Source organism: Sturnus vulgaris, chromosome 8 (genome assembly GCF_052056855.1).
Source record: "Sturnus vulgaris isolate bStuVul1 chromosome 8, bStuVul1.hap1, whole genome shotgun sequence".
Classification (NCBI taxonomy): Eukaryota; Metazoa; Chordata; class Aves; order Passeriformes; family Sturnidae; genus Sturnus; species Sturnus vulgaris.
The window spans coordinates 17,062,019-17,088,031 of NC_142250.1; the positions used below are offsets into that span (position 1 = coordinate 17,062,019).

At 40.3% G+C, this 26,013-nt stretch overlaps 1 protein-coding gene across 10 annotated transcripts in view; it reads right to left on the reverse strand.

Moving 5' to 3' along the window:
• Positions 1 to 25,813, reverse strand: part of KAT6B (lysine acetyltransferase 6B) — a 110,544-nt gene extending 84,731 nt beyond the window's left edge. The window contains exons 1-2 of one of the 10 annotated variants that reach the window (XM_088168945.1): positions 25,704 to 25,813; positions 17,397 to 18,293 (exon numbers count right to left, since the gene is read on the reverse strand). In XM_088168945.1, coding sequence (XP_088025071.1) covers positions 17,397 to 18,017 — 621 coding nt within the window. In that variant the 5' untranslated portion in view covers positions 18,018 to 18,293; positions 25,704 to 25,813. Of the gene's footprint in view, positions 1 to 17,396; positions 18,294 to 22,427; positions 22,445 to 23,377; positions 23,444 to 23,704; positions 23,830 to 25,159 lie in introns of those variants that run through there. The other 9 variants (XM_014879916.2, XM_014879915.2, XM_014879922.2 and 6 more) reach the window with 9 other exon arrangements.
• Between the last annotated feature and the right edge of the window lie 200 nt (positions 25,814 to 26,013).

Genomic DNA, 26,013 nt, shown 5'->3' on the forward strand with positions numbered 1-26,013 from the left:
GCAGTCTATAAATTAGCTCATTTGTAGCACAGAAAAGCTCCATAATTAGTACCTAGTTTATCATTAAAACCTTACATTCACTGTATGATGTCACAGACTACTGAGTCTGGCTCTCATTTACACACTCAATTATTTTCTGGCATCCCAGTGCAGTTGCTCCCATTATTTCCTATATAATTGACCAACTTCAACAGCTGCAATTCTTCTCTTGTAAATACAGAACATATTGTAGATGACAGGATCATAGTTATCACTCTTTAAAAAATTCCACATAACATACAGTTTAAATTTGACAAAGCTTAAGATGCTTTGCCCTGCAGCCAGTGAAAGTTTGATTTAAAAAGCACTGTACAGTAATTAAATTTAAACCACAGAATTACTTAAAGTACCACACTCATTGACTGGTAGAGCTTTTATTGCAATAGATTAGACTCATTACTTACGAGTCTGAAAAGCAGTTGAAGATCATTTACCTCTCATACTAGAAATTAATACACTTACTTTTGATTACAGCTGTGAATGAGACAGAGATAGGAGTTCTGCACATCCAGGAATGCCAGACACCCCCCTGGACCAATGAAGGGCAGGAAGTGTCCTAGCTGACTCAAATCTCACCCAGTGACCAACACGCTAGATCCTCCTCAATCCTTCCAGCAAAACGTGGAATGCATGCTCTTAGAATTTCCTCTACCAAACAGCTTGAAATGGCAACTCCCTGTAGTACAGACACGTAAGATAAAGGACAATTCAATAAAGTAGCTCATTTCACATAGCCAAGAGAAACCCTGAGATGCTTTCACCTATTTCTGCAAAATCGTTATATCCAAGAACTAGAAGACCTGAGAAAATACCTTATTTAGCATAAAAAACATCTCCAAGTCTAAAAGCCAAAAAGACTTTGCTTACTGGCCCTCAAATATATCAAGAATTCTCTTAATGACCATTAATGAATCTAATGATTCATTAATTAAAGGAGAACACAGTAATAGAAAAGACAGGATTCAACAACCTGCAACTGTACTGTGCAGGAGCATTCAGCCCTATAGATCAAAGGGCAAAGGGAAAAAGCAAAGTTTTGGAAATCTAACATGTTGTACTGCTGTACATATACATGGGAGACAACTTCCATAGGAAGGTAACATTTCCCCCCCCCTTCTATCCTTTATTCTATATCATGAAAACAAAACTCCTTTTATGTTTCTTTTTTTCCACACCTTCCTTGGAATTTAATGGACAATACCTGTTAATTGCATTATACAGCTTTTTATTGTGGATTTAGGGTTTTGTTAATACCATTTGCACATCAGGTATATTCACCATGGCTTGGAATTTCAGACAACTTCAAGGATTTTTCTTTGAATTACTAGGAACAACAAAAAACTCAACCTCAAAACACAAGAAAAAGCAACAAAGCAGCTTCCTGTTAGCTGGCAAAAAATTCTGCCTTTTAGTTTTTGCACTTCTAATGCGTCACTTGGAAAACCTTGACAGCCAGGACAGAAAAACCTGTTAGCACTCAGGCCATTTTCCTCCAGAGTGAATGTATTTCATCAAGGATAATACACCAGCCAAATGTCTCCAGATGCTGCACAGGTAGATGCCCACCAGTACTGATGACATTTGGAAAGCCGTCTTGGGCATCTGCTGCTGTGGTTGCACTGTCTGAAGCATTTTTTCCACTGAAGCCATAGGATCCCATGGGGAAAGAGAAAAGAAAGAGAAATAGGCAAGATTCCAACTCCAAACCTGTACATAATTTAAGTTTTGATTTGGCATTCCTGTTTTACACCATTAAAGATACTTCAGGTTTTCAACCTACAAAAGAATGCAAATAATTTAGGTCACTATAAACCTTGCACATGAAAATGTGTACTGACCAAATTCAGGAAAACAAGATCAAGGCAAACACCTCACCCCTTTCTACAGGATGTCTGCAAGATACAACAGCATAGCAGTACAACTGAGCTGCACAACACATCTTCTTTCAAGCCCAATATTTTATCATTTAAACTATTTTGTCATTTATCAGTGTACCAATGATGACATATTTGCATTAATCTGCTACAATACAAAAGCAAACCTGCAGCAAATCCTTACAATGAAAGAACAATACTTTAAACATACGGAGTTACAATTTCAATATGCTCTAATGAGGAAGAAGGTGACCTCCATGGTGGAATGTTGGGCAAAAAACAGGAAGTTTGTAGCACTCCATTAAAAAGATTTGAATATTTGTGTTCAAGACAAAAAAAAAAAAAAAAAAAAAAAAAAAAATCAAACAAACTAACCTCAAGAGAAATGTCATCTTTAAACATGAGTCAGGCAGCTAGTGAGGCTAGTCTTTGGAGTCCCGTAATCAGTGACCACAAAATTAATTCCAAGTTAGTTAAGAACCTACATTAGCTAAGTTCACATACTGATAAAGCTGAGGATAACAGTATGGTCTCCCATTCCGAAAGGTTACTTTTCAACTTGTTGTATCATGGAGGAGAGCCAGGATCTTCTTAAATCAGGTACATTTCAGACATTAGACAGAAGAAAACTACACTACTACAGAAGTGCTTCTGCAGCATAAATGAGGCTACTCAATTCCAGATAATGTGCTATTAACAAAACTCCATCATTATTTGTTTGCAGAACAGCTCTTGCCTGTAATCTAGGTAAGAACCTTTCCATCTTCAGAAAATCTGCATCATACCTCTCAAGACAGAATCTTCTCTCAAGTCAGAATAATTAAGCTCTTAAGAAACTGTCTTCACTGCATTTACTTGGTCTTTTGATTCTACTCTAATGGATTATCTATTTAACTTAGTCAGAATTTAATCCAGTGTTACAAGTCACGACCAAAGAAAGATTATTTTAATCCAGCTATAAAAGCCTGAGCTCTTGAGCTAACACACTAGATAGACCTATTCTCAAGCTTCACCTGTGCTACTATCCTAGCAGTGCAGATCCTGAAGCATAAAAAACCATGGGAAGGGACTGCTGAGTCCTGACTTTAGACTTTGGAAATAAACAGCACATTAAACCAGTATTTTCCACTCAATTTTGCATCAGTCAAAAAATACATACATGTAGTAAAGGCTTCAAACCAGCTATTTTTTTAAGCTGTGTGAACTGATGGTGGAAGGCAGGTAAGTGGGTAGGAAAAGGTAGAGCCAGTGAAACAGGTGAAAAAGAAAGCATTTTTTTACTCCTTTGGCAGATCAACAGTCCAACATTATTGTAGGATAACTAAAAAAAATATTAAACTGTGCAAAAGAACCTAATAGAGATTATTACATGACAGGAAACAGTATGAACTATACTGTGTCCTATACCACAATAGCAAACTCAAATTATAGTTGGCTTTTTCCTTCCCCTAATTATGAGCAGTCAAACCACAAAACCTGTGTTAAGATCTTATCAGTTAAGGTTCCCTCCTGGGAAAAGTTCAGACACAGCTGTACAAAGAATCACTGCTCAGCTTCAAGTCTCTGAAGTAGCTATAAGTTTAGAAGAATTAAATCTGTCCATTTTGACACAATATTTAGGCCTCTTCCATCTCGAGATATTTGTATTAGTGACTTCCTAATTAACACTCTTGAGAAGCACTCAAAGCAAAACAAAACTAACAAAAAAGCCCACAATATACAATTTTTACTGATATTGGTATCACCTAGGAAGTACAGTCTAAATACAAATTGGTAATTTGGACAAATCAACCCAGAGGGTGTAGCTAAATTGTAAGTCATGTGAACAGGTTTTACACAGATTATACATTACTGCCTCTTACTTTCATAACGGGACACTTGCCAGTATCCTCCATGGATGCTGCTAAGGAAGTATTTGACTATAGCTTTTCATTCAAGCTGTAAACTGTTGAAGCTAAACAACTAACATCATTCACAAAAAATTCCTTCAATGTACTTCTGCTAAATTGGCATAAAATATATATTTTTAAAAACTACTTTTAAAAAAAGTCAAACTAAAACTCCTCTGTGTTTTTCTATTGTTTTCACTAAATGAGTTACCTACTCTAGATTATGCTACTCTTGGACAAGTCTGAAAATGCACACCTAAGAAACAAAAAAAAAACAAGCATAGAGCATAAATACCAAACTTCTCTTTTGTGGTACTAACCACAGCAAGAACAAGTGTCGATGGCATAAGCTGTATCAAATAGAGTTGTGAGGGAATTTAATAGATGTACTAAGAAAAAACTTTTGTAGACTAATTATTTACTGGCATGTGCATCCAAATGCACTAAAACTGCAAATAAAATATAAAGATTACTTTCTTGTAGCATTATGTTAAAATCTCTTAGGAAAAGTGGCATTTTACTTATATATAAAAGTCAGGATATCAACAGAGTATAGGAGAAGAAATCCAACTTCACAGAGCTCTTAACAAGCAAGAGCTGCTGTCTTAGTTTGAAAGGCAGCTCTAAGATGCTTCCCTGTTGCTGTTTTGTTTGTATCAAAGCACTTGTCATTGTACCTCTGCTAATATCAGCCCCAATTAAGAATTTAATTACTCCCTTACTGGCTTTATAGTCTAACAGCTCATTTTCAATGAAGAGTGATATATGGTAAAATGGAATATTCCCTGTGGTACCTCCTCCCAGTGAAACTCCTTCCAAGAAAATAGTTTAAATTTAAAATTACAAACTCAAGAGTTTTTTGTCCAACTGTAGCATTTTGCAATATTTTACTGAAAAGTTATCCAAAAGCAAGCACCCTTTATTACAGGCCTTAAAAAGATCAGAGGTGAAGGGGACCGCTAGATCACATAACTAAGTAATTTTCCAGGTTGTAAAAAATATGCACAAGGCTTTTCCGTGCCATTTTGGGTAGATTGTAACAGCAGTGCTGTAACCCAGGCTGTGTCAGAAGCTGCCATTTCCAACTCTGATACTGGAAGCTGTACTTTTGAAGTCATCATGCAACCTGCCTTATCTTCATCCTTATCTCCAGTGAGGCCACAGTCCCTCACAAGTGAGAGATATCACTGTAGGAGCTGTTCTATCTTGGTCTGCTTTGCCTGAAGAAGGAATTAATACCAGTTTACCTTAGTCAAACAATATATTCTAGGGAACGTTGCTAAGAGATTAAAGATTTAATTTTCATATATAATATTATGCAATAGTTAGTTTTAACACGAGGCAATCTTAGAGATGCTAAGCAGACCATTCTTTAAAGCTATGACAATATCTCAGATTTTTATATAATTAACTTTCAAAACACAAACCAGACCACTAAAGAAACCTGTTTGATACAAAGCAGAGGTAGAGAAGAATTTTTGGAAACGTACTGGAGTTAGACGTCAGCATTTCAGTAAACTAGTAGGCAAAGGAAGAAAAATCCACAAAAATCACACCAGGTACAAGAGAAGAGCAATTTCTTCAGTGTGAGAAGCTATTTTGAACATTTATGATGGAACATATTTCACTAATTGTTTTAGCACTGACTTCAGAAATGGAAAACAATTTGCTTATTAGGGCAAAAAAATATTGGGAGTAATGAAACAAATATGAAGTTGCTTCCTTTTTGCATAATTTCAAAGATGTATCATTTGACTGTGGTATTTCAACAGCAGAAAAAACACTTCAGTTCCTGGGTTTGAGAATATCATATCCAATTGTGTTACAGCTTTATTTTACAAAACTCATTTAACATAGATCCATTTCTAAATTCTATACCCCAAATACTGATTTTCAATCAGCTTTTTCATTATAATCCTAGCATTAAATTTCCAGTTTTTGAACAGCACAGTGTCTACAGAAACAGCCCAACAACACTTCCTGAAACTGCATGGAAAATGGTCAACTGTTTATTGGCAGAAGTCTAGTCAGTGTATGTGTGCACCCTGTAAAATATTATATACTTGACAGAATAAATTAACCCCCAAAGCTTTCAGGAATGAAGTCAAAGTTATACTTAGGGTAGGGAAGATGAACCGAAACTGGATCTGAAAAACATTTTTCTGTAACATGCATAAGAGACCAACCCTTAAACACTGTATGAAGAAGCGTCTATTACCCCTCCTATACCGCAAGGTACACAAGCATACCCCTTTATGTATAGCTGACATACAATACCTTATTCCATTTCTATTTTACCCACTGAATTTCTGAAGCAATTGAAATCTTCTCAGAACAACTCACTTTTGGATCCTTACAAAACAATTTTCTTGGACAAAGATATACTGATATGAAGACCTCAACTGTTTAATGAAAAACTGTGTAAACAATCTAGAAATGTTTTCTACAATCCAAGTACTTTAAACTTGGTTTGGAGGATGTTACAATTCTTTCCCCAATCCCTTTCCAAAATCATTCTAGAAACTAAATACTTCAATTCTTGAGAACAGTCCTTAATAAAATTCTGTGTACTAATTTATTTTGTAAAGGATGGGGAAAACAAGTCTACATGGAAGCTTTAACATGATAGTGAAATATGACCTTTAAATATACTCCCATAGATTAGGTGTACACTCATAAATGTAATGCAAAATAAATGTATTTATGAACTTGATAATCATCAGATTGCTTAAACTATATTTGAGGCAAGTCTAATCAGGCAGAAATAAGAGTCTTCCCTTGGCACCACTTGAAGAAAGGCAGAGCTTTCAAAGTTTCAAAAGATCAATAAGCCTGTGGTGACAAAGTTGGAAAATTCAGTTTAGTTAAAATGTTGAACACAGTTAACAATCCAGCAAGATACCAACACTTTAAAGGTAGTATCAAATAAATTCTTACAGCAGTCCAATGCTCAGTACCTGGAACAGGACTGAACACCCTTTAGCATAATCTTTGCATTCACTAAATCCAGAATTCAACAGTGGAGCAGCTGCTCAGTGCCTGCTCTGCAGAATTCAATGAACGACAAAAGGTTACCTTAATTCAATGAGATAATCAGCACACATTTACCCTCTACCAAGAGTTTTGCAACCATCTGCAAGGCGGCAGGGCTGGCTGCCTATAAAACAACTGGTAGCATGCTGACATGTCCTCACATCACTCATGTCAATGAAAATTTATCTCTTAGCAACAGCAAAAAGAAGCTGAACTTCCAAAAATATTTTAGATGTATCACGAGCCAACAATTTCTTCATAAGTGATTTTGATTACTGCTCATCTCCAAACACATGTCTATATTCTAATTGGTAAAATTTATTAGATACATATCTTAAAGAAGAAAAAGTCAAGTTGTCATGCCCTAAGAAAGCAGTAACAATGGGAGTCATTCTAGCTGTGCCCATAAAAGACAAAAGCTAACTTTATTTAAAGCTGCTGGTCTCACAGTATCAGTAACAGTGAAGTAAACATGTATGCGTTGTGGGGAAAGGAAGGAATTTGCTATTAAAGTTGCTGTCAGAAACTGAAAGCTAAGACAAGTCCACCAAAACAAAGATAAATATCTTTTGCAGGAAAAGCAAAATAAGAGATTCAATGCTAATACCACTTAGCTACTAAAACTATTCTATGACTCCCTTTCCTGCTACATGGGAGCAAATAGGAAATTTTAAAGCATTAATCTTTACAAGTAAACTCAATACAAAACCTCTGATAAAATTAGAAATACACTTGTTTTAGCAAAACTCATTTGCATTAGTAAAACATCAAGCAAATTAAAATTTTAGCACCAGACGGAGATCAGAAAATGGAAAAAGCTTCTTCTCAGCTACATTACAAGCTCTTCTCTAGAAAACAAGTCATACAGAAGTCTCTTCAAAATACATCCAAAGACAATATTAAGAAAGAAACAATATAAATCATTCCGATTCTGGTTCATGTTAGCATATAATGAGCAGTTTTTTGCTTTCTTCCATCACTAGTATCTTCCAGAAGACATAAAACAGAATCTGTCAATCCTAGGCTAAATAAAGCCACACTTATTTACTTGAATTCACAGTCAGAATTGAGGTATCATCCTGAATTCAGAGCAGTATAGGAAACGGGGAACACAGAGGAAGATTCCTGAGGTGGTTTATTATTCCAAATAAAAGACTCCTGCCACTCATCTCACGTTCAGATCTTGCAACTCCCCACTGAAAGACTGAAAACACACCTGCAAGAAGAGCCAGCTAGTCACTGGGTTTTAAACACAGTGCACAGATTCATAAAGTAAAAACAACTGCCCCTTGTCACAAAAACTCCAAATGGCAAAGCACAGAACTTATTGAACAAGTACCAATAATTTCCTTAAGTGTATGGCAGACAAGCATGTCAAGTGACTCAACAAGAGCAATTCTTTGAATAAGCCACAGAGCAAATCCCTGGCTTCCAAGAGAGCATGAGCTGCAGTATTTCTGAACGTAGGTAAAACATACAGGTACAAGCACAGGAACAGACCATGCTACAGGCACTCAGCATGTGCTGCTACCTTGAGAACCCACCCTGCATGTGGTTTGAGTCATCTCTTGACTAATTCATCTGTAAATTTCAGACCCTCAGAAAACATCTGTAACATCCAAAAGCCTGCTTTGCTAGATCAGCAGAATCGGCATGCCAAACATATAAAAATAAATACACTGGGTTTACCATACAGTCTTTCAATATTAAAGTAGATTAATATTTGCAAAACAGCATTAGTAAGGTTTTTGTGACGTTCAGTTTTTACAACTGGATAAAGAGGAAAGAAGAGAGCTAGACAGTTCAAGGCAGAGCAAAATTATTCAGATCAGAAAATACCATGTTTATGTATAACCCCATTGTTTATTACATTAACCTCTATGATAATATTTATAAACTGACTGATAACCAAATACTTGCAGAAGCCAATGCACTGTCCTCTTCCTCTACCATTAACAGATTCTTGTTAAACTGACTCCTACAGCAGGCATACTAGCATTCAGAGGTCAAGAGAAAAAAAACAGAAAGTAGGAAGTGAAAGCTGAATATCTTAAATTTGGAATAGAAGGGAGTGATACAGCAGCTTTCATAAGCATCGAACTTGTTAACTAGCTACTATTTAAGTTCAGTGATCATAACAGAGCTTACTTTGGTCTTAAGAATCTTTTCAGGCTCAAACACTGACTTTTTCATCACTCATTTAACTATATTTTTGTATAATGTCTTTTCTAACTACTGCTCATTATCCACTAACGCTAAGAATTTTAAAGAATCCCACACTACTTACAGGTTAGTTATTACTCACGTTTCTACCAATCAGGTTGCTCAGGACATTGCCTAGTCCAGCTCTGAGGATGCAGATTCTGCAGTCACTCTGAGTCCCTGTTCCATGTCTCTCCATCCTCATTTTAAAGGATTTTTTCCTTCATCCACCTGCAATTTCCCTTGATGCAACTTATACCAGTTACCTCTCATTATTTTGCCATCTGAAAAAATAGCAGTCTCCATCTTCACTATAATCACCCAATATGTATTTCTGAAAGAGGTGCTTCAACACAACAGTCCCACACATCTATGGCAATTTTATCTTGACTTGTACTCCTTTCAACTGCTCCGTGTAAGTACTTCCTGCTGCCTAGGGAAGTGCTGGAATCACTATCCCTGAAAGCATTCACAAAACATAGAGATGCAGCCCTAAGGAACATGGCTTAATGGTGAACATGGCAGTGCTAGGTTAACAGTTGGACTCGCTGATCTTTGAGTATCTTTTCCACCCTAAATAATTCTATGATTCTACTTATTCAGCAGTTAAGAACTGCCTGTACTCCATATCTGAAACACAGGTGCCACTGACATTTGTCTTGTATTGAGCCAAATACAAACACTGCTGGTTAGTGTTGCCACGGATACATAGACATTACATAAAAATTAGTTCTTAAAAGTACAGTCGCTCATCTGCACCATTTTGGAAAAAACAGATGTGAAATTAAAGCCAGCTTCAAAATACCACCAGTGATGAAATTAACTCCTGGAGAACATGTGGCAAATTCACCAGAGCTTAAGCTAGTTGTGCTTCTATTCAGAGCTGAGGAAACATCAGCCATGCCTACCAGACACCTCTGCTGAGATCATACACAGCTTTTTTCCTGACCCAGAGTCCTGCTTGTAATTAAAACCAGAAGTCTCAAGCCTACACCACCTAGAACTGCATTAATTGCTAACTGCTGGACTGTACCACCACAACCATGGGGGGAGAAAAATGGGACTCTGCCCCTCTAGATCCAAAAAACTTGACAAAGCAGAAATTCCTGCACATATGTAGCTAGCACTTCAGTGACAAGGCATAAGAGTAGACCATTTACAAGCCCGCAGTTTCCCTTGCCACATGGGATTTTTCCTTGTGTAACATCTTTATCTACAGCACAACCTGGAGTCACAATAATCCACACAAACCTGGGATCTGAGTGCAGCAGCCCTGGAGTTGCCTGCACAGGCATCCCTGTAACAGGTTACACCCATTCATTTCAAGAAGGCTGGCTTTGCCTGCAAATTCAAAACTTTAAGCTCTTCACAAAGAACCTGGAGAGGAAAAACACTCACAGAAAAATCCATGTGACACCAGTAATAATTTCCCTCAAAGAGGGATACAAGCAGATTGGGAAAAAGAACAATAAATACAAGTAATTTTGCAACTGAAGGAAATCACACCAGCTTAAAAGTTGGTTTGGCCCTTAACAGGTAACCACAAAGGACAGCAGTGATCTGTCAGCTAAGTGGTGCCTGATCTGACATTTGACATGCCATCATGTTCAAAATTTACAGCCATCACCTGAGCCCTAACACTGTTGCTCAGTACACAGCAGCACTCCACCCACTTGCTTCCATAAAGTCCTAGTGGCCTGATGGAAACGGGCCCTCAGATTATGGGTCTGTCCTTATACCCAGGCAAATATAGTCCTGAACACAGAGAACCAAGTTGCTAACAGGGGCATAAATGGATTCAAAGTTGTAAAGAAAATTTTGGAGATTTTACCAGTTGAGTCTTTTCTTAATGCTAGCTTGAAATTCTTTCAAAAGTGAGAGTCTTTTACCAACTACCAAATTGGAAAACTGCATTTAATTAGCAGTTAATCAATACCTGTTATCTTTCTTGACAAAAAAAATAACATGTCAAAAATAGCAGACAACTTCAACTGCAAGTTATCAAAATTTTTCATCACATTTTACAATAAAGTCCCTGCAACAATAAGCAGCAATATGGAATTGCTATCACATTTCAACTGACATGGCAAAAATACCCAAGAGTCAAGACCATTGCTATTATTGAACACTGAAGAGCAAAGACACTTCGAACAGATAAGGAAATAGCACTGAGAAAATATGCTAGATAGCTCCCCTTCTATCTAAGGCTGCTTCTAAAACAGAAATACCAGAAGGCTATCTTGATGAAGCAGTTATCCACACATTAAGTAGCTGAAGAAAAATTAGTCTGGGAGGAAAAATGCAAAGAGTAAAACCTCTAACCATAGTTCAGGAATCCAGTGTCACTCCCAGTTAAGACAGAGCAGTTCACAGAAAATAGCATAGATGAATAAACACCAAGAGAATTGCTGGAACTACATAGGATTTCTTTAACTCACTGCTGTCAGTTTTAATAAAGGACTCATTACAGAACACCACACCAATTAATTTTGAAGGGAAACAACTGAAAGAAACAAATTTTAGCAAGCCTTAGGATTAAAGAGCTTGCAGTATAAGGTTTGGAATCACTCCTTGCAGTAAACAAGAACCATGTGCACATCATGCAGAACTAGGTTCAGAATAGCCAGCTTGGGGGGAAAAAGGATGAGTAGGGTCTTCCCTCACAGATCTATAGGCTACTGCAAATATGATCCTATTTGCAGAAACTAATTCACATCAGAAATTGAAAATTAACCTCTATCCTGCCTTACAAAGGAATAGACCAATCTAACTCAGGAAATAGCAGTATTTGACTTACTTCCCACCACACAATTCAAGAAAACTTTTAAAAATATTTTTCTTGGGTTGGTCCAAATGTGCCAAATTGTGAAACAAAAAAATAAGCCCCCAAAGCCAGATATACCCATCTATGCAGTGGTATGAGTTGCTTCTCCACAATATGGGATAAGAGTTTTCCACTTCAGTTTCTGGTAAGCTCCAGTATCTCAGGTATTAATAGGATCCATTTCAAAGTGTTCTCTTGGCTCATGCAAAGAGTCGGTACTTTTAGCATTTCAGAAGCTATACGGATAGAAAAAAAAACCCCAAAACCTAAAACCACCACATATAAACAAAACCCGCAAAAAAAAAAAAAAATCTAAACCCAAAACGTAAACACCCTAAAACACAAGAACAGAACCTAGCAATCATCCCAGAAGATTCCAAGACCAGATCTACACACAGTTAAGGTGCAGGCCACCCGTCCAAGAAAAAAAGATAACTTGTAAATTGAAATAATGAGAAGCACAAACAAGAGACTTAATGTTTGCCAAGTAATGCCAACATTCCTCAGTACTTTGTCACCACGAAGATGTTATGAGGGGAGAAATAAAGGTTGCATCTGAGGACAACAGTATTTTATGGACTGAAAGTTCAAACCTAGATTTCTCTTTCCCTGTGTATAGGCTCTTCAATTGTAGCACTGCAGATACTCTAGAAACTTCTCCATCACTGTATTTTGGTGTTCAGACACCACATAAAGGCAGCTCCCAAAGTTCAGCATTATGAATATCCCCTTATGTGTAAATTGGCAAGAAACATAGTGCATTCCTTTCTGCCTCCCTTTTCTGTTTCTACACAGTGGAAAGTCTAGAGGAGAGAGGCAACAAGAAATCTCAACCAACGCTGTCTTGCTGCCTACCCACAGGAAGGCAGGAAGCTTAAAAACTGAGCAAGGAGGAGCCTGAATGCCAAAAAAGCAATTCGCTATAGATTGGCCCTTTGCCTGAAAGACAGAAGGAGGAACACCCAGTGTCTGCACTGGCACAAGCTACATACCAGAAAACTGAAATTCAACCCATGCCAAGTTACATTTTGAAAAGCTAAATGTACGTAGGCCAGCGAAAACAAAATTAGATGGGAGTTCAGGGTAAGAAAAATTAATAAAACAAGTTCGGTTTTGCATGAAAGTCAGCTTAGAAAGACAAACTGAAAGTGAAAGAGGGATTAGTAAATTTTTTCATGCCAAGAAGCAGATGAAAATCACAGTTGCTGAGCTGTTCAAGAGAGCATGGAGGAAAACCAACATCAAGCCACCTCCATTTGAACAACTTTGAAGTTTAAGTACTAATTATTCTGAAGATAGCAAAGATGAAATTGCTGAGATACACTATGCATTCCCACAGTCCTCTGGTAATGGTACAATGGCCACTCCCTCTTCACCCTTAAAAGCTGATTTATCCTTTTAAATTATGTCTAAAAATAAGCAAATAAAGAGCTGCCAGCAGCCTACAGATATCTGTTTGAGTTTATAGTCACCCAGCACTTGTGCTCGGGAGATGGCTAACTCCCAAGACTTACTAGGTTTCATGCAGCTCCCAAACTGCAGAACCTTTCTAGTGCTTGTCCAAGTCACAAGGAAAACAGGGAAAACATCAGCAATATTGCTATTCTACAACTGATACCACTAAAGATAAATTAAACAACCTTCTTAAAACTAACCATAAGTTTTAAATACCGCTTTGCTGCATTTCCAGAAGCGCATTTTAATGCTTCAAAAGCTTATTGAAAAGCTAAGTATCACTCAATTTTCCTCTCTTCACACCCTTCCCTGCTATGTAACCAGTTTTTACACTGCATTTTCTGGTTAACATATTCATACAGCCCTTTTCAGAAAATGCCTGGTGAGAAAAGGTGTGAAGCAAAAGGGAGGGTATCTATGCAAGATGCTCTTGAGCATAAGGAAGAGCACATAAGAGCAGTTAAATTGTTTAAATATGCACTGCAACATAGTGAAGTGCATGAGATCAAACTGCTGCATAACAAAATGAATTATTTTTCTGCTTTCGTGTGTGCGTGGTTTTTTGGGCTTTTTTGTTTCTTTATTTGAGGAAGATTTTTTCTGGGGATTTTTCAGGACATAAAAAAGACACTAAGTCTTCATCCTTAAAGATATCATGGCTTTCAGCACCTTCCTTCACTCTTAAGGCAGCTCCACCTCTGGCTGGATGGTGTCCTTCACACACCCAGTTAACACTAAATCAGGCATCTTTTCAAGTGCATTAATTCAAGTTACCTGTCTAGACACATCAAGTGAGCACTGACCTCAATGTAACCATCAGAATACTTCAGAAAATTAAAAAGTCCTTTATAGAATATATACTACTCATACAGTATATACATATATACTACTTACAATATACCACCTAGACACCATATAGCTGTCAAAAGCTACTGACCTTCCAAAAAGATCTGTCTTTCCATGAACCTTGTACTTGTATCTATCTCTTCATTCCCAGATGGAAAAGCAACCCTCCACACACACTAAGGAATGCAAAGGGATCGAGTAAGGGAAGAGTTAAACAGCTGCACTGCATGTTTCCTCTTGCTGCAACTCAAGAGTTGATAGAATTTTGCCCAAATCCAGAAGAGTCAGGATAACACTTGAAACACCATTTTTATCCTTCTTCCAGGCCTATGGACAACAGGAGGAAACATGGCCACTGTACTGCTGTAAGTAACTGCAGCTTTTTCTAAATTTAATGAAACAAGAGAATTATATCTAGTTGAATTGGATCACCCAGTTAATAGGGACGAGAAAAGCAGCTCCATATCATCACCACTAAGACAAATGTTTAGCACTTCCAGCTCCCTGCTCCAAGTATTTCAAAGAATGCAAACCACTCAACACTCCTGTCACACAGTCAAGGCTCCAAGTCTGCAAAACTAAATTCAGTGACACTGCATTTCAACAGTATTTATCTTCTCAGTGCACTACATACTCAGATGCTTTGGGTAGGTGATTGAAGCAAGCAAACAAAAACAGAAATCCCAAAACCAAACAACCAAAAACACCCCAACAGAGGCCCACACACAACACAACCACCTTGCTTCACACAGGCCATACTGTACCTCCTCTGATCACCTTTCACTCACTCAGGAAGAAAGGTTCACAGTCTGCATTTGGTACTATGAGCGTGACTGACAAAGAGAGCTCTAAAGCACTTCTAATGGACCCAATCTTCTGTCTCATCCTGATGAGATGTTAATTATGCATTAAAGAAAGAAAAATAATCAAAATTACTCAAACTTCCACAGTCATCAAAATAGATCTCCGTGCATGCCTCCATTTGTTCTTCTCCTCCAGAAAAGTCATCAAAAGACATACTAGAACATCACCTCTAGTATTTGAAAATAAAAACCCCAAATATACAAAATTAGCCGCCCCAACAAAAATCATCTCTTACTTATGCCAGCTATAGAAAGAGCCAAAGAAACTTTAAAATACACCATCTCGTCAAACATTAGCCATTCCCAAGAGATGCCAGTTGGATACATTTATTGTATTAATTTCAATAAATAATCTTGACATGCCCCATACTGTCACTTAAATGCTTCCAATAAAAATAGCCTAACAGTTTTCTTGCAATGTCATCAGGCTTATACACAAATTAACATCAATTTCAAATGAAATAACAGTAACAGGGACAACTTATGTACACTTACTTTCAGAACTGTCCCTGAAGTATTGAAAGCCACACACAGTGAAGAACAGTAAAAATCCCATATTTAAAACAAGTCTCTACATATTTGCTCAGTAATCTCAGTAACTTAGCACAACTAAGTGGTAAACTACACTAACATGGAACTACTGATTCACCAACTTCACATCAAAACTATTTTTGTCAGGAAAAACCGTATGCCAGTTTTTAAACACGCAAGTCACACTGCTAATTTTGAGGCACCCAAATGAAAGCTTATTTCTTGCCAAAGCACTTGCTAGAGAACAGATTTGTTTGGCTAACTTCTAGAAGACAGATTTATCCTTATACCAGTATTTTAGTATGGCAGTAATGGCTTTTTCAGCACCATGACCCAACTAACATTCCTTGCAAAGGCTGCCAGTCCCAGTAGGTAGCCTAACATGGGAGATTTTTGTTTTTACAAAATTCATGTTACTTGGGTTGCTCAGTACTCCAGTCCTCAAATTTTTCGTATCATTACAGTATTAGAATTACAGTAGAAACTCAAAGTACTTAAACAGACGGCTTTATCACTACAAGTAATTAAATGTTTATAGTGTACAGCTACAGCAGTAATTGCACAGTATGCAGCACTTTTGAATTTCCGCTCTGATTACAGAGCATGAAGCTCCATGCGTCCCTCAAACACCCAAGAAGTCCAATTTGACAGAAATAGATTTCCATATATAAATGCAATCATATTTAACAGACATTTAGAGAAGCCCACAAAAATAAAGCTACAACTACTCACCTCTGACAGTTTCCCAAACAAAAGTTTCTGAAGACCTCACTAAAAAATTCCAACACAAGCATTTTCTACTCTGCATCTGCACCCTCCAGCATCTCACCATCAAAGGAAAAAGACCACTGAAAACCATCATGCAGCTTCTAGGAGACACTGGTGGCACCTCTACAATAGCAAAGCTGTCTGGACTATTCCATGTCTAAAACAACTGCCAAACTTGACCAGCCAGAAGAGGAAAACAAAAAATGAAAACAAACCAAGAACCCCAAATATTTTAAGTAAGCACTTCGACAACGACAAGTAACTTTCTTTCCCCCCAAGTACACTGAAAATTCCAAACACACTTCACCGTACTAAATGGGAAATGATCAAAGAATGCCTGCAGACATGTCTTTGACACTAGCCTTTCATAAACAAAAAACTAATTGATAGCTCTTTCTCCCTCAAGGCTGAAACCCTGTGAACAATTAACTTCAAAACAAGACTCAAGTAATAGCAAAAATAAACCCGTGTAGGGAGGGCAACAGAAGTAAAACAGAAGGAGGATCCCGCAGTTTAGCTCAAATTGTCATTCTAACACATTTGCTTCTGTTCCTAGATTATTTACATTAATTCCATTTTCTATTAACTCACATTTTAAAGCTCACTATCTACATATAAGTATCATTAAAAAATAATAACTCTAACTGTCTTAAGCATCACAAGTCCTATCAGTGGCATCTCAGAAAATCAGTGTATCCTGACAGAAAATGAAGGTAAAAGGCCACAATCAAATCACACTGCAGATTTCAGCTACACCAGTCTGTCAGGCAAGACAGACTCAGATGTCACACCTACAACAGAGCATACAGCTGTACTCTTCCCTGCTGCTCTGTTCATCTACTGAAAATTCTCAAAGCAAGCCATCCCAATGCAGAACGGCAGGACACAGAGAGGCAAGTAAAACTCAATTACCAGAACTGCTTCGGCATAAATCTTGGACATGCATCCCCACCCACATTTAAACGGGCAAATAAAGCAAGAGAACAATCATTACTTTTGTATTAGATAAATAAACAAAGGATAACAAGAATAGTTTTTCATTACTACATTAGCTCTCATTTTTCAGACTTACCTGGTCTTTTTCATGGGGTAATAGGCTGACAGGTGGAAGGGAAGCTGGGAAGGTGCTGGAGTACTTTGGAGCTCCTTTGCTTTCCAAACTGCCATAATTCACTCTATACTGAGGACCATCCTTCAGTAACCTCCCATTGTTCACAGCACGTTTGGCCCCCAGCCGCAACCTCTGCTGAAAGGCAGGATTGTTGAAAATGCTTGCTAGGTCATTTTGACTTCTCAAATACTTCTCTATGTTTTTCAGGGAGGAGCCATTAGGTTCTTGAAGCCCTTCAATTGCTCTTCTCAAGAGTTTATTCCAATCCACATTACGAAGCTCATTACAAGCTCCTCTAGATCCCTTAACAGATTTAGGAATAGTGCCGGGTTTAACGCATGAAAACCGTCCAGGATTATCTGGGTCCTTGTAGGATGCAAGACCTTTGTTAGTGACTTTAAGAATAGAACCATCTTGAACACTAAGTTCCAACTGTTCTGAAACAGTCTTCTTATCTAATCCATGGGAAGCACAAACAGCGTGACATATTCTCTCTTCAGAAGGCCTCTGCTTTTGCTTTTTAACTTTTTGTATAGCTTCCAGAATCCACTCCGTATAAAGAGGGTTGGCAAGTTTTACCATGGTTGACCAGTAATTGTTTCCAGCCAAGAGTTACCCATAGAGGTTCCTCCTTATCCTTTTAGCAGATCTTTCAGAGGTTGTTCACACCTCAAACACAAATGGAAGGATTCCACACACTGCTTGGAGGCATGTCAAAAATATCCACCCTGAGGAGTCAGAAAAAGCAGAGAAATACCTGCTGACTGAAACTTTCCAATTATGTTACTGTTACCGAAACGTAGACGGGGTTCATCGGTGATGACACTGGTAAGTCCTTAAAAGAAAGTTTGCTGCAACCTTTGGAAAGAAAAAACAAGAGGCAGGGAGAGAACACAGTTAATACTGAAGTATTAAAAATTAAAAACACATTCAGATGTGCATTCATAGAATGGCTGCTTTAGTACAGAAAAATCTTTACAATATTATGTGAAACATTTGTCAGTTCCCACTCCACACCAAACAAGTCACCATAAAAGCCTTCTGCTTCTCATAACAGTCAGTGGATTTAGTTTTCCTAAATTCCACCACCCCAACACTTAACCTACTACTGACTTGTTGGACAATTTCCATTCAGTCAGGGATCTGAAAACACTCTCTAAAACAAACTGCCTACAAATCATTTCTGCATGGATTATACATGCAACAGAAAACCAAACCCCAAGCAATGAAAGATAAATTATTAACCACTGCCAATTCTTACAGTACCCTAAGTGTCCTGCCATGTTGATTACACAACTCAAAAACCGAAACCAAAAATATCAGAGCCAAGTTACAAGTATTACATCCTTTATTAATATTTAGGTACCCTACAAAACCCAAAGGCATCACAAAAGCACTTCTCATTTTAAGGCGTGCAGCACAGAGGAATTTTTGATACAAACCCTTAGGAACGGAAATGAAAACAAAGTAACAGGAGGCATTTTCACATAAATAGGTTGCCAGCACAAAAATGCATAAAAAGGTCACATTGAAAAATATTTTATTGACTCAGTTTAACAATTTTTTTTTTTTTTAATTATGGAATACATGACTCCAACAGAAGATTCAGTGGCTACAAAACCTCATTTAGGAAACCTGAAAGAACATCTTGATGAAGAGTTTATTCTATCTGGGAACATAGATGAAAAAAATAAAACAATTTAAAAGTCTCTCAAATTAAACTTAGACAGGAGTTGCATAATGAATAAACAAATATATCTGAAGTACTATTTTATTCTGCCATGAAGTGTGAGAACTTTTGAAGGTATTAACAGAATTGCATAATTACTTCAAATCAAAGGAAAACAAAAAACAGAAGAGAAAAAAATTTCATTCTCAATGTATGGGTTATCTTGTAAAGTAGATTTACCAGCTTCACAGAAAAAATTTAAAATTAGTTAATGTGCAAGTACATTTATAAAGCTAGGGCAAGCAGCCTACAAATAACAAAATCATCTATGATTACACAAGTCCTAGATCTCATTTTTTATTAATTTATTCTAGCCATCCTGCATTTAAATCATGTTCAAAAACTCGAGTAAATTATAACTAGGAAAAAACCCTGAACTGATACAGTAATGGAAATTATTTTCAACTTGTTAAAAAGATTCCTCTGCAACTATGAAGACAAAGAGCATAACTATAAATACTTTTAGTCCTATACCTTTTCCTTCTTATACCCCTCAAAAATGTCTTTAAATATAAATTCCATCTCATGTTTCACACATTATTATACCTACATAATAGCATCAGTAACGAAAGAGCAGCTGGTTACTGGTGAATATAATTTTTTTCTATACCCAAATAGTCAATATTAATCAATTCATTTTATGAATCTGTGCTTCTCAAATCTGATCAAAGCTTAAACAACTTCGGATTTAAAAATACCGAAATTCAAGTGACTGCCAGACTGAAAAAGACTCATTCCTGATGCAAATGCAGGGCCTGAATGCTGAACTGGCTCACATACTGAAATTATTGATCTACATGGATTGGATCCTGTATCTTGCTTCCAGACCGTACTCATGGAAGCTGTATTTGATAACACTTCTGTGTATTTCAAGTATCTGTAAGCAAACAATAACTTGTTCTGTAAACAGACCTTTTTTATTTACTCCAGCTAGCAAAAGCCATTCTTTCCCTGACAGAATTGTTTATACTCGCTGTTTTCAGATAATTCCAAAATAACACTGTAGCTACAAAATGCAGACAAATATAGGGAAGGAAAGAGTTTCCATGGTATTATAAATCCTACAAACTCTCACAAATCTGACACTGAAAATACAATAACACACCAAAGCAGAACCCTATACATAGTGGAGGCTCACTCATATTTAGACTATTTCATACACTCTTCCTATAGACTTGGAAGTTCTCTGTAGCTACATATAAAGCCCTAGATTCCTAGAAAGATACTTTTAAAGTTATTTAGTTAGGCTGTTCCACTGTAAGTCTTCTTTAAGATAGTCACGACTTAATTAAATGCTGAACACTGCATTTGCTGAGTCAGACATACTTGTCTCAGTTTTACATCTACTGCAGTACTGTTATATTAAATTTCATACAAGCAACCACATCACTTCCATTAAATTCCAGAACACACAGTACAGGGTCTGTTCCAAGCTCCTGGACACTGATGAACATTTCAGTATAAATGCTATAACATGTGGGTTACAGGAATTTTTATTGGCCAATGACTGTGGCAAAAGGTTAGCATAAAGCTATATCTTCACATAAAGTCTACTGCTTGGTGCAGAAATTTCACAGCCATATACATTCAGAACTACAGTTTTACTTATTTACTTTAAACTCCCTACGTGTAATACAACCTCCTGCATGCTAGCACCTACTAAATCAACACCAGCAGAGTGGATCAGCAGGAACAGAGTTTCCAATGCACTGGACAGGGTATTTCAGGAGGAAAAAAATCAAGACATCTTAAATACACACCTTCCAACAGTATCCAAGGTCATTCTGCCTTAGGGAACCATGCAAAGTGCATCCAATCCAAGTTTTTAATTTTTCTGCCACAACTTAGAGCCTCTCTTACTCTGGCACTTGGAGTACACATGAACTTGAAGGACAGCCCCTGACCTCCATGACTGCTATGCCAAAGTCTACCACACCCTAGAATCAGAATAACCTATTACCAACAAACATCTTCCCCAGCAAAACAACTTGGGTGAGTGATCCTAGAGCTATAAATTAAGGAGATCTTTCAGAAATCAGAACAGATTGATCCACGATTGGCAATATAGAAATACACACATTTACACGTGAAGTGACTAGATAAAGACAAAACAAATTGTATTAGAAACAATCTTTCACCATTCAACATAAAAGGACACTCAGAAATATAGAGTTACATTCAGGTTTCTAACTTTAGAATGCAATTATACCAAAAGTACAAATAGGTGGTCATACAACATTTAATATAAAAAGCGTGATGACTACCCAAGCAGATTTTGAGGCAATACCATTTTAAAGAAGTGATTATAACTGAGTCTATTTAGGCACTCATGTCTATTTATTAACCTTCCTCCCCTTATAATTAACTAACTTTTAATCAAGCCCTCAGCAGCACTCATTCAATCACAAAATACATTTTCCATACTGTTAAATGCACAGGACAACTTCCAAGTTTTATGGCAACAGTCACAAAGTTCTTCCTATGTAACTGGTTATATTTCAGCTTCTACACTGTATGGTATCTTATTTTGAAAATAAAAGCATTTGAAAACGTTTGATAATATTATATTACTGACCAAGTCTGTCAACAAGTCTGCCACTGAAGAGGTGCAGAACAGAAGCATTAGAGGGTGAAGTATAACCCATTACTTCTAAAACATGAAAAACTATCTCTAGTCAAGGCTTGTCCCTTTAACCTAGGTCATAAATTATCAGACAAAAACAAAGAAGTTGCAAAATTTCGGCTTGGGATTTAGAATGAATGCAAATATACCCTTTATAAGGCACACACCTATTGCACAGCTGATTATAATTAAAGAAGGCAGTGACTGAACACTTCAATCTCAGGTGTCATCAGTAATCCTATAATCCTTTAATAAGGTGGTTTTTAGACTCAAGTAGTACCTGGAATTACTTCCAGGTGATCCAGATTGTGAAAACAAGCTGTGTAGTCAAAAAAAAGCAACAAAAAAAGCGACACTTCTCTCCAGAACCAAAACTAAAAGTTACTACACAAATATCACATCATACAATCTAAAGTTTGGTTTGGTTTTTTTTTGGTTGTTTTTTTTTTTTTTTTAATTAATGAAAAGTTTGCTTTGGCTTCCATAAATGTAAATGCGGTTAAACTTTTAAAAACTGAGGTTAATACAGCTATAAAAAACCAAAAACTAAAAGAAAGAGGGGAAAGAGGATGCAGCTGGGGGAGATGACAGCAACCTGCTGGTGACCTGTGAAGCACAATCTCATTCTGCTCCCTCCTACCTGCTCTGCACACTCTCAGGAGAAGCAGCAGCAGGCCAGCTCTCTGCTGCAGCATCAGGGTCAGATAAGGATTGCAGCAGAGGAGGAGGAAGAAGAGAAGACTGCCATTGCATTCCATTTTTGCCATTTTTCTTTGCTCCAAGCCATTACTTAGAATTCTGTAGCGAATCAACTCTGTATTCCACCCCCATCTCAATTAATGATGCAAAACAAAAAAGATAGTTGCTTTGCTATTGCAAAATACACGGCCCTGCAAGAGATGGGGAGAAAGCAGATCCTGGTAAGGATTCCCATCGTGCATATCCCTCTTAAAATTACTCAGGTCATGAAGGCAGCTATTGTATTATTCTTTACACAACACATCGTTTCCAATAATAACAAGAAAGGGCAACGACACATCCATATGTTTTAAAAAGACAGATGTGTAGACACTACAGTAACTTCAAAACGACACCAAAGACTTGGAGGTGTGGAGAGAAGAGCAGCACACGTGAAACGATGGAAGTGCTTGTGCTCGAGATACCCCACAAGCCTCTGAGATCATATGCTTAAAATCATTTCACAACATGACAGCAGCAAGCGCCACCAGAGGAAACAGCATCAGCACAATATGACACCAGCAAAATCACCCAAATTCACCTTTCCCACTCTCTCCTGTGCAAGTTCTGAGCACTTTAAAATACAGTACTAGAGAACAGCAGGAAATATGGGAAGGTAATAATCACTGCCAGGAGTTCACCTGGGAAAAGGGTTCCACTGAAAACATTTTTTCTTGGGACAGTGGTTTTCAGCAGCAGGGGTGGTTATCCGTCAGCTCTTGTCAGAGAGGCTTATTTTCAGTGCTCAGTGACAGAGTACGAGAGGTGAGGTCCGGGCAAAGAACACACAATGTGAACATCACTTCCAAAACGTGGCACTGCCAGGCTGGACTACTCCCCTCCCCAACTTACTTAAGGTTCTTGCAGTATTAGCCCAGCCAGGGAGATGTGCAACGCCTAGAGCCTCGGGCCAAGGCATTGTTGGATTTGACAGGGGCCGAGCCGGGGCTGGCTCCGCGCCCTGCCCGCCCTGCTCCGGGATCTGCCATTCCCGAGGCAGGCACCCCCAGCCCGCGGGCTGTGTGTCGCGGGGCACGGCGACCCGCGGGCAGGGCAGGGCAAGGCAGCGCAGGGCCGGGGCCGTGAGCGCACCCGCACCGCGGGGCGCCGGGCGGGGCCGGGGGCGGCGGCCGCGCGTCCCCCGCGGGAGGCAGGTGAGACCCCCCCGGTACCACTCACCTCCGCGGGGGGAGGAGCCTCCTCCGGGCGCCGCAGCGGCTCCCCCTGCTGCCGGCTCTTCCGCCGCTCCCGCCGCCGGGCCGCGCCAGGCCCCCTGCCCCGCTCCGAGCTGCCCGCGGCCGCCGCGACCGCCCCGCTGCCGCCGCGCGCGGCTCGGCGCACCTACGCCGCCATTTTGTCTCGCCCTGTTGTACTTAACGTGAATCCGACATGACACTGATTACAGCCCAATGGAGGCTCATTAAAACCTTACCTACCCCGCGCCCCGCCCACCGCCGCCCGCCATTGGCCCGCGCCGCGCACGCCGCTGCGCGCTCACGGGCCGGAGGGCGCTGTCCGTCACCCGCCCACACCGGCCCCGGCCCGCCCGGCAACCGGCCCGGCGCTCCGATTGGCGGGCGGCGCCTGTCAATCACGCGGCGCGCCCCTTCCCTGCGCGCTCAGCACCGCCCGCCCGCGGGAGGGGGCGGGGCCAGCGGCTCGCACTGGCCGCCGCCGCCGCCACACACTCGCGCGCCCCGCCCACCGGCCCGCCTCGCCGCTGGGCCTCGGGAGCTCGCGATTGGCCGTCCGCAGGGAGCGGGGGCGGGACCTCTCGCAATCCCGCCCTCCCGTTGGCTGCCGCTGCCGCCCGTCCGGCACCCCCCGGTCTCCCCACCCCCCGCCGCCGCCCCACCCGCTCCCTCCCGAAGTTTGTTCGGGAGCGCGAGCGCTGCCGAGACACCGGCGGCGGCCGCCTGAACCAGCTCGGCAGGGCGGGCGGGCGCGCGACACACACTAATGAGCAGCCTTAAATATTGAGCATCACGCGCGTGCCTCAGACCCTGGCACTGGCCCGGGCGGGCGAGATGGAACAGCATGCTCCCAGCATTACCCTCCCAAGGTGCCTGGCACTGGCAGCCGCTTATCGCGCACACACACACCCCGCACCGCCGAGGGAGGGAGGGAGGGAGGGAGGGAGGGAGAGGGGGTGGGAACGGGGACGACGACAATGACTCCCAGCTCTGCAGCCACATGCAGGTCCCTGCAAGTTTCGCCATGCGAAGCCCAGGGACTTCTCTGTCACCCCGTTCTGCGAAGGAACAATTGCCGCCTCAGAAAGACAGGGTGGGAACGTGCAACACAAAAACCTCAGCCATCCCCTGCTTCCCTCCGCCGCTCCATTCCCCCTCTCCCCACCCCATCCAACCCAGCCATCACCTCCTGCTGCTGCTCCCCCTCCCCTGCAAAACGCAGAGCATTGCAATGCATTTACCCAGCGCAAGTGTCTGCAAACACGTGCATCAGCTCCGATGCTAAAGGAAAAAAAGTACCCAGCCTAGTGACAAGCCCCCTGCGCTGGGAGATGGGAGGGAAAGGGGGTTATTATGGCAAATTGCAGCCTGTCACCCAATGCCAAACAAACCCCATCGCATGCTCCCTATTATCCCCCGCATAAACTCCTGGGAATCTAACCTCGGATGCAGGTTCCCCCCTTTGCTTGCAATGACCTCCTTTCTCTGCCCGTGTGTGTTTCTGCAGCAGCGGTTCCTGCGGAATGTGCTGCCCCTGAAACGCGATCGCGGCTCCTCTCTCTCTCTCGCTCGCTCGCTCCGCTCTGTCTCTCGCTCGCCCGCTCGCTCTCTCTCCTGGCTGCAAGCAGAGCCAGGAACACAACAACAACACAGCCTCCCCCCACCCCCTTCCCCAAACACATACACGCTGAAGAGACCCAGCCAGGAGAGCCAGACGAGCCGGGGAGGGGGTGGAGGGAATCCCCAGCCAGCGGATTGATTGCACCAGTTACCTTCCCTAAGCCCCTCCGCGAGAGGGGGAAAAAAGAAGATGAATACAGAGAGAATACCTTGTCTCCCCTCCTCCTCCTCCGCGGGGCTCCTCTTCTCACTCCAAAATACTAAAAGGTGGACGGGCAGATCAGACACACGCGTTCAGCTCCCGGCGGGGGAGGGGAGCCACGCGAGCAATTATCATTAATTTCGAAATTAAAACAGAAACCCACCCCAGACCTCCAGCCTCCCCGGTGCGGGCGGACGCAGATTGCGAGGACTGGTGCTAAGACACAGGACCTGATAACAGCTAATTGAAAGGTTAATCTACATAGGCTGTGACAGAAGAGGTCCCTCCCCACTTTTTTATCTGCTGTTGGCAAGTGGGAAATTGAGCTCCCCCCACCTTTTTTTCTCCCTCAAAAAAAAAAAAAAAAAAAAAAAAAAAAGAAAGGGGGAAAGGCGAGAAAGTTTGGGGGGCGGCGCGTCCCCTGGGCGGGAAGGCGGCTGCGGGAAGTGGCCACCGGCGCCTCCCGGGGGCCC